Consider the following 12032-nt stretch of genomic DNA (forward strand, 5'->3'; position numbering starts at 1 on the left):
ACCTCTGGTTGGGTTTCAAACACAGAGGGCTCGGAAGTATCAGTGTGGGTTTTTCAAAGAGGTAGGGAGCATTTCAAGCTAACCTGTGTCCACACACAGAGGACGGCTGAGGAAGGAGAGCCTGCACACAGAGAGACAGAGCAGCAAAGCCCTGCACACGCAGGGAGGGGGGTGGGATATTCAGACAGCTCATGGCTTTGTGCCTTCTGCTGCTGCTCTCCTAGCTACCCAACGTGTTCATTGCCATTCCAGATCTTGTGGAAGCAGACCTCTAAGACAAAACGTCGCTGCTATCTCATTAAGCTCTTCAGGTCTTTACAAATATTTAAGTGTTCAAGAGCCCCACTTCACCCAACGAAGCAGCTTTCCATACGTATCAGTCCAAATGAGCTGTCATCTGGACAGACCACTGCAAAACACAGCTGTGGTTGGGATGAAAGATAAACAATGCCATTGTCACAACTGCTGCTTTTTGCTCCAAATATGCCAGTCCTGTCCCAGGGAAGGAATAAATAACAAAAAAACCCTTTTTGCTATAATCTTCAAGACTGCTTCTACCCACAGCATCGTTACTCATTATTAGACACGTGAATGCTGCAGTGTAACAGAGTCGGCTTGCATCACTTCTTGCTGTAATTCCCACGTTCAGGACACTCCTGGCTGTTTCAGCTTGCTCAGCAGGGACAGGAAATCTTGGCCAAGCCTCAGCTCCTGGTGCTTTTCAACCGCTCTCCCCTGCAGCTTCTACATCTTAGATTATTTGAGCCTCTAGCATAGGCTGAATGCCCTCCCCAAAGCACGACAGGAACAGCCTGGCACACAGAAAAGACTCGTGCTTCTCACAGAAGCACTCTGCTTGCTAAGGCTAAAGAGCACACATAGATTACGCTCCAGGTTGCACTGCTAACCTATAAACCTCACCTCAGTGGGGTTTAACATGCTCTTAAGCTGGCTAAACCTGTTGATGCTGGCTTATATCCGATTGCAGCTGTCTTCCTGGTGCTGAAGTACATGGCAGCAACAGACCCCAAGGCTGTAAGGTGTCACTCAGCACTGGAAGATGGCCAGAGGTGGTGTTCAGATGGCTCGGTGGAACACAGACCTCTGTAGCACATAACAAGATCCAACACCCACGTGGCACTTGATCTGAACCCTGACTGCATACAGCAGCTTCAAACTCTCCAGCCCTATGAACAAAGTGCATTTTGTGGCCAAGTCTGCAAGAGAGGAGTGCCTTTAATCTGCACACAAGCTGGGGATCATTGCTTCTCAGTAACCAGTCTGAGTTGTTAATGGAGCCAGGAACCTCTCCTATTCTGGAACCACAGTCCCCTCCTTTCCCAGAGTGCATATGCAGGTCTGGACCACAAGGGCAGGGCTTGCTACATCCTCTTCTACAACACAAGATAATATCCGTACAGGTGTTTGGGCATTGTTGTCTAAGCAAGGCTGCAGATCTCGCTGCCTCCAGGGCACGCTGCATTTTGTATTCCAGCTCAACAATCCTGCAGAAGGAGAGCTGGGAATAGCACTGGAAGAATGAGAGCGCAGGGTGAGCAGGTGGTGTTGTGAGGAGTTTGCTAAAAGAGATCCCCCAGTGCACATGAAATTATTCCACGCTCAGAATGAGCGAACGGAGTGGACAAAGTCCAGGGTCATTACACTAATTGACACTTTACCTCCGGGAAGTCTCTGGAGGGCCAATCAGGGCTGGATTGCCAGCACAGGGTCCCAGGCACAGGTGTGGCCTGTGCTTAGTTCATTTAGTGTAATTGTGCCTTGGCAATCTGTTCCCATCTCCTCCTTCTCCAAACAGCTCCGAGTGTAACCTGCTCTGCTATTAACCCCACCGTGGCCTATGGTGAAACTCTGGTTGGAAGGAGGAGGGTTTGCTGACACTCTGGTAGTAGAGCACTGTTTCAGTCCCTCACCTTCAGCTCTGCCACCATCCCGACCTGTGAGGGGGAGGAAGGGGATGCTCTACCATAATTAATACACTGTCAAACGCATCAAAGCCACCACAGGAAATTAAGGAGCGCTTGCAGCACTTTTTTCCAAATCCAGATCTTGATATATTAATTTATACCTCTTCCTGATGATTTGTGCATAGGCACAGCAATGTATCTCTATCCTGAGAGTGACAGAACCACATTCTTGTTCAAAGGAATGTACCCAGATGGTTATGACATAGTGCACTCGATAGAAATAGGACAGCAGGCTCTCAATAGCAGCTTTCACATTTCCAGCACGTTCTACCAGACACACACAGCATCAGCAGGAGAGCTCAGAACCTGGCTGATGATCTGTGTATTTTACTTCCTCCTCCACTGGAATTATTTTAATTAAAAAAAAAAAAGCCCATTTTTGATTGTGAAATATACCTAGATACAGGTAATTTGATTGTATCTGTTCTCAGTGCTCTGAGGCTGCTCTGCAACGTGGCATCCAAGTTCTCATCTTGTCCTATTACTCAGGCTTCCTCCATTCCTTTTTTCTATCAGCAAGTTCCTTCGGAGCTTGAAGTCAACAACACACAGAGCTCTGCTTCTGAAATTCGGCAGCACGCGCTTACAGGAGAGGCTCACAGGGACAAACAGAAAAGCAAAGGGCAGTCCCCACTGTAAGGCACCTCTCCAGTCCAGCAGCACCCACAGGACCCAGGTGTAAGCACCCCTGCAGGTGTGATGCCCCTCACCTTGGTGGCCTCAAAACAGCATTTGGCATTTCTGAAACCGGCTCACGTGGCTCTTCTAATATTCTTCCTCGTACAGCAGCCCTCTAGTCCAGGCAGTAGCTCACCAAACTACCTGCAGGCTGCTGGCCTGCTGCAGTTAAGCACAAGTTACAGGTTGATCAGACTGCATGCTGCAGAGCCCTGACCCTGGACTGAGCCAAGCAGAGAGCAGCAACCGAGCAGCAATCAGTCGAGCTGAGGTTGCCTCCATCCTCAGTCTTCCACGGTCTCCATCGCTGTATCTTTTCTCAGAGCCACCTCTCCTGTGGCAGCAGTTAATTCACTCCTGCAATGCAGCTGTTGCCATTTCTTTTTCTTTCTGTAAGGCAAGGAGTCAGCACCTCCCCCGTGCAAAGTTCTGGCTCTTTGTTGTACTCATTTTCCTCTCTGTTTTGCTCCTTCCCTCTTCTCTCAGCAGAGAGGTTTCCGCCCTGATCACTAAGGTGAGCCTGGCAGTTTTCCTATCACATCTTTTCCCCTCTAGCTTCCCTCCAGGAGCTTCTTCCCTTCTTTGCTGCTTCCATAACCAGTGCAATTACCTCTCTGATAATTCCCAGGATTTTCCATCTGCTCAGAGTAGGCATTTGTGAGCTCTCCTGTTAATTAATGCGTTCTAAAAATCATTACGTTCATCAGCCACATCTTAGCACTTCCACTTCTCCTTCCATAACAGTTAAATCCATTGCCCTAAGTAAAATGTAGGTACTTTGTCACTCCAAACGTAGCAACCTTGGTTCTGAGCAGGGCTAATAGCTCAGAGCAGACACCGTTACCATCCTGGAGTGCCAACAAGACGTGAGCTGTACTTAATTGTTATCGAGGCTCTGCACCTCTGGTGCATACAGACTGAATTACGGAGGATTTCTGCTATGAACTCTTTTTGCAGCTTTGGATTCTGCCCCAAACTGCACTTTCCCCTTCAGTTTGCACTGCGTGTTTTGTTAGCTGTACCTGAAGCTGTGCCAGTTACGTATTACTGCTCGTGCTCTCCCTGACTGGCGTGAGTTATTTGGGTAAAACACAACCTGTGCCATCGCTAGTAAAGCTGACAGCTGGGTGGGAAGATACCAACAGATAACATAACTGAATTTGTCAAATATAGGCTGAGTGGAGAAACAAGTTCCACAGGGGGGACCTAGGGGACACCCAACACCCCGAACGTAACAGACTGCAGTGAAGAAGAAGACCTATCAGATCTTTTAGTTCTGCATTCTGATATATTTGGTAACAAAGGCACTGCACGGTTTGGGTGTTTTGAAGGGAAACAAGATCAGCCAACTAACCAAGAAAACCCAAAACCCCCAAAAATCAGTTAGTGCATCTAGGGAGGAAACAAAATGCTGCTTAGACTCACAGAAACGCTTCTGCTTTGTGTGCTGCTTGACACACAGTCCATATTTAAAGGCCGAGAGCTTTAAAAACAAACGAGCCAAAAAAACCCTTCTATCCAGCAGCCAACACAGGTCCCCTCAATCTCTCGGATGACACAAAGTTCATTTCTCTCTACACAAAACCTAGGTAACAAGGCAACTCATATGCATACAGACACGTTACCACCTCTGGCAACCGAAAGAAAGATTATTTAGCAGGAACCACACTCCTTTGAAGCACACTGCCCACACACCCTCGTATTCCAGGTGCTCTCACTGCAAGCACCTCTCCAGCTGCCAATGTTCCCTTATCAGTACCTGTAGGCATGCTCGTGCCCCACCTCATCCTGCTGCCATACAAACACAGAGCGCATCCTGTGGTGCCAAGCTCCTCTCCACTCAAGGAACAGAGCCCCACAGCTCCCACATGAGTCCACTCATCTGAGAAAAGAGGGAGATAAAAGCCTGGCAGTGAATGTACCTGATGCTAATGCTGAAGGTCAGCCACAGGACAGGCATCGTGCTCCATCCCGCCCGCTGATGCGGTGAGGTGAAATGCCATCGCAGGGGCAAGCTCAGGCAGGATTCACAATGTGTGTTTGGCACTGCTACAAGTTCCAGATAACAACGTGGAAAGTTGCTGAGGCTGTTGGACTGCTGTGGTAAAGTTGCAAGCCAGAGAAACATCGGTAGCTATCTTTCAAGGCAATGAGGGCAAACGCAATTACATCCCTTGGCAGGAGTCGAGGTGCTGGAGGAGATCTAGCCTAAAACAGAGGAGCAACTGCAGAAAGGAACGGCCACTGCCCTGTTGGGAGGGTCTGCTCCGAGGGTCAGACATGCAGAAGGATGCACACCCAGCCTCACGCACAGGGGAACGTAACTGCAGGGTGCCATGTGGCTCAGAAGTGCCAGACGTGTCCTCAGCACGGTGGCAGGGCCGGCCTAGAATGGCCTGGCCAGGTTTTCCACTGCACAGAAAGTGCTCCTCAGATAAGCTTTTGCTGATAATGCTTCCAGGCAGGCTTCAGGAAATGCGGCAAGCTGTGTCAGGAAGAGGAAGGACTCGTTCTGCTTCACTGCAAAGCCCAGGGAACTGAAGTTCACATGCTCTCTCCAGATCTCAAAGGAATCTCTGGTGATCCCTTCAGCAGCCAGCTCTCTGAGAACGACAGAAAGAGCCAATTTCTACATTCTGAGAGGAACTGAAACCAAAGCCTTGAAAAAGACTCCACCTCACGCAGTACAGACCCACAAAATTCAGATGAGACTGCCTGAACATAAGCACTCTGCAAGGAGCTCTGCCTCAGCTGGCTGATCTGATTTCCAGGACACCTTGGCTCTGAGGAGTCCAGATGTGTTTAACCTGTAAAGCACTCTGGAGCGTGTGATGCCTGGCCTCCAAACAAAGGGATGAAACCTCTTTGCATGTGGTTTTGCACGTGCCCCTGTGCCAAACTAACGCAAACCAAGAGACGCAACAGATGACTGAAGTCTTGTTTTGGGGAGAGGAAAGGGTTGTGCTGAAATGAGGGAAAAATAGTCATAAACGTGACAAAAGCAAACAGAGAAACACAGGGTATCAGCGTGCCACGGTGCTCCTGCACAGCCTCCAGAAGAGCAGCAGAAAACCTATAAAAACCAGGTGCGTTTTTAACAAGGCAAGATAGTAAACTACGTAAAATAAAAGAGGGAAACATACCAAGAAATCAGGGAGGCAACACATTTTTCTTAAGGCTCTGGCAACGAAAGGATGCTGCGGAGGAGCCAAGCTGGTGAAAGAGAGGTGTGATCCACCCTGCTCCTGCAGGGCTGCCTGGGGATGAGCAGGGGGTGGTGGCCAACACGGGGTGTGAACACAGAAACCTCGGGCTGAGCTCCGTGGTACGAGCACACCCAGCACGTATGGACAGACTGATGCATGCTTGGAGGAGAATGCTGGGTTCCCTTCTGAGAAGCATTAGTGTCAGGACTCCCAGCAGGCTGCCTGCCAAGGGGGATAATTAAGCTAAATAAAAATACACAACAGGAACAGCTCCACAAATGAGGATAATTTAATTACCGCGTTGGATATAGGAGACCCACTTCCCATGAGTTTTCCCACTGTGACCAGAGAGGAGACAACAGCAACCTAACGTGCTGCAGAAGAGTCATTTATGAGGAAGCAGCTTTCTATTAGGGTCTGCATATTAAGCAACATTACAGCTTCCCATAATCACGTCATCATCTTGGTATAAAATTCAATCAAATAAACAGCTTTGAGTGTCCAAAAAACAATGGAACCATGTGAGAAATGACTGCAGATGTCACACTGGAAATTATTTCAATGCTCAGCTCGTGGTGGTTGTAAGGGACAACCTTAATTCCTCTCTAAATAAGAGGGAAGTGGGTGTTGTCAGGAAACATCCCTTGACTAAGATCTCCACTCCATCAAATCTGGAAGGATTAGAGAGTACACGAACAGCAGACAAACTGCAGTTCACTTAATGCTGCCATTCATTTGATTTTTTGGAAAAAAAAGGGGTCATTTCTACCCATTCATCTTCCTAAAATAAAGGAACAGGGCATAATCTCATCTGGAATCCCAAGCCAGCAGCATTGTCTCACCGAGCTGAATGTGAAATACAGGAGCTGCAGATTTGCTTTACTCATTAGTGCTGAAATGCAACAGAAAGGAAGAGCTAACGTGCTGGGCTTCTGAAGAGCTTTATACACTGCCTAATGTACCTCTAGGGTGCTCGCCTGTTAAGTGAGAGAGAAGTGAAAATATTTTTCCTCCCCTTCTCTCTAGTGGAAACACTTAGTGGACAGCACAGGCTCAGTTCTTTTGGAAGTAATGGAGCGAGTGTATCCACTCAATTATTTAAAACAGTTGAGTAATTGCAGTCCTGTCAGCTCAGGAAACATCTCTCTGTTAAAGCTGCTGCACAAAACCATGTCTGTGCAGGCAGCCACAGCAGCACTAGTTTTTCCTTTATTTGCTCCCACATCCTCCAAGTCAGAGCCACTCGTGAGGGATGAGGCTGCACTTAGCTCTGCCAGAGAACAGAACTCAGTCAGAAGGGAGGAGGGAGCCGGGACACCTCGGCAGCATTTTGGAGATGCCAGATTTATGTGTGGACGGAGCTGGCTGATGGCTACATAAATCCTCGCAGAAATCTCTCAGGGCACGGTGTGTGCTGGAGATAAATATTACAATAGGAGGCTTATAGGAAAATGGATTTGGACAGCCAGGAAGCCCGAGAAGGGAAAAGGATTGGGCAGAAAGTCCTCTCACCAGGACTCTCTGGAGAAGCTCCTTCAGCTGGGCTGGGAAATTGGTGGGTTACCCCAGTTGCTTTCACAGATTTAATGCATAGAAAAAAAACCACAACACTGCAGAGCATGGAAAGATCACTAGGTGTTTCTTCCCTAGCCCCAAAAAGCACTGGGAATTGCAGCAGAGTAGCTCCAGTGCACACACATTATCGCTGCTGCTTCATTCCACAGCTGATCCACGCTTAGCCCTGCCCAAAAGCGAGCACGCTGCTGAGCCACAAACACCTGCACACACCCAGCTCGACCAATTGAAAATGTACGTTCCTTTTCTTTGCCACTTTTTGCTGGTGATGGCTTTCTGGGACAGTTTTCCAGCAGATTGTAGGAAAAAAACCAACCAACCAGCTACCGAGGCAAATGAATTATGTAACACATACAGCAGCAGTGCTGGGTGTTTTCACATCTTTGTTAATTGGCTCACCTTAACGGGTACTTTTCTCCAGGGTCCCTGCCCAGGTGGAAGAGCAGTGGTAAAGTGCTGTGCTCCTCCTGTGAATGTGTTGTCACTCCAGAGACATTCTGCCCAGGACAGAAATCAATGCCCTGCAGCGAAGAGAAGGGAAAAGGTCATCAGGTGTGAAGCAGGTGAGGCATCTTGTTCCAGTCTACCTGTGAAACCCACAACTAGTTTAAACCCAGAGAGTCCACTTCATTCTTCCAAACGGATTCCAATCCGTAGGAGGCAAAATAAGGTGACAACACTAGCACTGCACTGCCGTAATAGTGGAAGCTAATTCTGAAGGCACGGGTGCATTTGTTGACCTGATTTATAGCATCTCAGAGGGCGGGTATTGAAGCACTCACCTGGGAACGAGAGCTGTGCTGGGAGAGCTGCATTATGCCCGGAGACACTGCTGTCACTAAGGTTCAAGTCTGCAGGGGGAGAGATTGGGACCTCCCCGCAGCAACAGCACCAAGGGCACAAGGATTGGGACTCTGCTGGCCACCAGCTGTGGGGAAGCACTTGATGGCCACCAAGGGACAGAGCCAGTGGTCTGCTCACGGGCCCAGAGCAGCCAGCTCTCTGCATCTGCCCTTGCACACATCTCCAGGCTGCAGCTCCCAAACCGCAGCCAGTTATTAGCCAGATGTCAGGCTAATAACCCAGAGCCTGCCTGCAGCCTTGTGGGCTAACAGAACTCATTTTAGCCCTGGGAACAGCAAAAAACGCAAAGCACTAATTTCACTGAACAGAAAATAAGGCGGGGAGCCCCGCGGACCAGCGAGGGCTGGCACCAAATGGACTTGTTAAAGCTCAGTTTTACAATTCCAGCCAGCACGCTGCGCTCCTTACAATACCTGAGACAAGGACAGAGACGTGGAGAGAGGATAAATGGGAATATTTCAATGGGGCCAGAAAAGCAGCTGTAGCATTTGCTTAAAAACCAAACCAAGTGAAAGGCTCTCTACAGATGTTGGTAGGATTTGATTGGCAAACAATTTTCTAAAAATATCCTGTGTTTTTAATGGACAGCTGGTCAGTGGAGCAGTTAATATTCTGCTTTTCAATAAAGCAGGAAGGTTAGAAGCCCATGAAATCCCATTTATCTGCACTGAGCTATAGATTCCTGAATCACTGACTGGAAAAATAAGAGAGTTGCTTGATAGGTTGTAGTGGCCGGCCAATAATGGACTTTAAATGGATACAAAAATGATTGACCTTCCCACCTTCTGATGCCACAGGCCTCGGAAAAGGGAGTGGGAAATAGATTTTGGATATTTTTTTTTTCCAAAAGGAACTGTTAATGAAAAGGTATCAAAGCCTACATAACATCCAAATTATAATTTGGATGCAAATCAAACAAGCAATTTAATTAAGAGCCTGCTAATTGGTACAATACTCTTTGGCTGCAAACGCTTCAGTTTGAAAGAAGATTTTGGTCTCTTGGGTATTTATTTAAATACTGCCCTGCTTACATTTTGTCTTCTGTTTCCTTTAGCCAAGGCTCCAGGATAGGGCTCAGGGATGTCCCAGAGCCTCCTAGGAAAAAAAGGTGCAGTGACACCTTGCCTGAGGCCGCTAGCCAAAAGCTATCTGTCTTTCTAATCTAAGCAGTCAATGCCCTGCTCAAAAGCAGTCTGCTGGGGAAAACAATAATCAATCAAACTTACTGCTTTATGACACTGATAAATAACTCTCCCTCCTAAAGCGTGGCTGAAACCACGCTTTAAATTTCTGAGGCCTTTCAACTTTTATCTCCGCAAATGTAAGAGACCACAATTATTTCCACGTACTGTGTGACTGCTAATGTTCAAGCACCAGAGTCAGTTTAAAACGTTTTCTGCCTTGCTCATCAGCAAGTGAGCAAAATATAAGAGGTACAATGCCATCCTCCCGGGCCTGATCGAGGCACTGTCCAGCAACACAGCAAGTAATACACCACAGATACAGATGGCAGGGCCTGCTCTTCTGCACATTTGACAGAAGTATTTAACTTATCACCCACAAGCTCTGCTTCATTTTGCTGCTTATCTCAAAGCATTTTCAGTTCTCAGGATGGAAATAAAAAAAAAAAAAATCACTTATACCAGAGAGCTGAAAGTCTGGGATCCTCACATCCAGATTGCTTTTAATTTCTGGAGCAAAACCAGAATAAACTAAATCTGCTTGAGATTTGAGGAGTACTTAAAGATGAGGCAATCCACACTCTGGAGCATCTGGACAATGCCTCTAGCTGCTTGGACAGCATGAGGATTTGGCCACGTGTGTTGCTGGGAGATGGGGAGGAGGGATGTGCCCAAACTCTGTGCATCCATCCTTCACAGGAGAGAAGGAGCTGCCCTGCAGTGGGGCAGGAGGGAAATGGCTGTGCTGCCCCATGCAGGCTGAAGGACAGGGTGCCTGGTGAGGAAGGGGAGTCTCCTCCCGAGCACTTTTGTTGGTGGAGGTCACTAAAAGATAACTTGAAATCATTCAATAGTTCTTTTTGCCTTTTCTTGTAAAAGCCTGATGAGATAACATGCCCCACAGACCCTAACGACACTGCAGGCTTTAAGCATAAATACAGAACTGCTCAATTCTCAGCTGGAGCAAAAGCCACCTCGTTCCACGAGAAGCAGAGAGGTGTCCTCATCTACTGCCAGCAGGACAGCAACTGCACTCCAAAGCTGTGTGATGTAAAGAAGAGCAAAGAGGGAGGGAGGTACAGTCTGCTCCACGATAACCAAGCCCCAGCCACCGCTTTGTTATTATTGACCCCGAGCTCCTTCTCTGGCAGACTGGCAGTAACAATATGCAGGGGATCAGTGAAAGCACATGCCTTCCAAATCACTCCACACACAACCCAAGGTAATTTGCATCTTGACAGCAATGCTGATCAAACAAAGCAGAAAGGTCACTCCCTGTGTTTAAGCAAATGCTGGGATCTTTCCTCCTCGACTACAAAAGGACGCAAGCCAGAAGATCCTATCTGAAGCGCACCAGCTCCGTGCTTTCTAAGGGAACCAATCAAAGAGCATCAGGTGGCGATCAGAAATATCTCAGCTCCAGACCTCTTACACCAGCAGCATTCTGCACCTGTCTGCTGGAGGAGTAATCCCAGGAATTGGTTTCTTGTTCTTTAAGCCAAGCATCACTCCCTGCACATCAGGGAAACCTCGGGCTGAGCACGTCCCGTAGCAGTCCCGTAACCTGGATGGCTTTTCAGTCCCTAAGACCTGGTGGCAATCGGCCGCACAGCTTATGCTTCAATTTCCAGAGCAAATGGACCACAGATGCTATGTCAATATAGACATGAGACAAATACAGCTGGCTGCCAGCGTGGGCTCCGCGCCAGGCGATGGAATCACCGCTCGTGTCACCCGGAGCCCTCTGGCAATTCGTCACCCTGGCTCTGGCCCAGCTCCGACCTGCCGAGCAGAGCACTCATGGCACGTGGGGGGCTGTCTGCTGGCCACGGCTCCTCATTCCACGGCACAAAACCCAGAGCTGCTGAGTTCCTATTGCAGGGAGAAAAGATCAGCGGTTAGTTAAAGCCGGGCACGTTTCTCGCTGCCGCTGTCGCTCTGCCTGCGGCTCTCAACAAAACCTCCCAGCCCGGAGCTCCGAGCGGCCTGCTGAACAAAAATTGCTGCTAATGTGTTAACTGTCTGGAAGAGACCCCCGAAGATGGGCAGCTCAGCGAGCCCCCGTCGGTTCTCGGGCAGAAGGGATCGATGGCGAGCTCATGCGCTCAGAGGACCACAATCAAATGTCATTATTTGTGAGGTTCTACTTGACTTCACATCCCCCTTGCAGAAAAGGCTTTATCGATCCCTCTGCGTTGAGGAGAAGGGCAATCAGACCGACTGCAGCAGGAATCACCCCGGTGGCATTTTACATTAAAACAATAGGGTCTTCTCGCAGGCGCCTCCACCCTTAAAGACACAGGAGCCCCTCCAAAAATCACTGGAGGCTACTGACAAGATGCTGAGCTGACAGCAGAAAGGTTGATATCAGCCACTTTCCAATGAACCCAAGGGCTTTTTCCACATCTTTTAAAATTATTTTTTTTCCCCCTTCTTGCATCACTGCTCTTGGAAGGCACAAGGACCGTTCTCCGCTGGCTAATCTCAGTGGCAGGCAGAGAGATGGCGATTTCCTTTCTTCTGCTAGCTCATACTCCTACCTC

General features: G+C 48.5%; 1 protein-coding gene across 1 annotated transcript in view; it reads right to left on the reverse strand.

Annotated features, from left to right (window-relative positions):
- The window catches only part of GALNS (galactosamine (N-acetyl)-6-sulfatase), a 41159-nt gene that overhangs the window by 5213 nt on the left and 23914 nt on the right, over positions 1 to 12032 (reverse strand). Inside the window, exon 12 of the mRNA XM_065745409.1 lies at positions 7844 to 7965. Coding sequence (XP_065601481.1) covers positions 7844 to 7965 — 122 coding nt within the window. The remainder of the gene's footprint in view (positions 1 to 7843; positions 7966 to 12032) is intronic.

The sequence above is a fragment of the Cyrtonyx montezumae genome, unplaced genomic scaffold, assembly GCF_038088225.1.
Source record: "Cyrtonyx montezumae isolate F1298 unplaced genomic scaffold, pur_monq_1.0 scaffold_35, whole genome shotgun sequence".
In the NCBI taxonomy this organism is placed as follows: domain Eukaryota; kingdom Metazoa; phylum Chordata; class Aves; order Galliformes; family Odontophoridae; genus Cyrtonyx; species Cyrtonyx montezumae.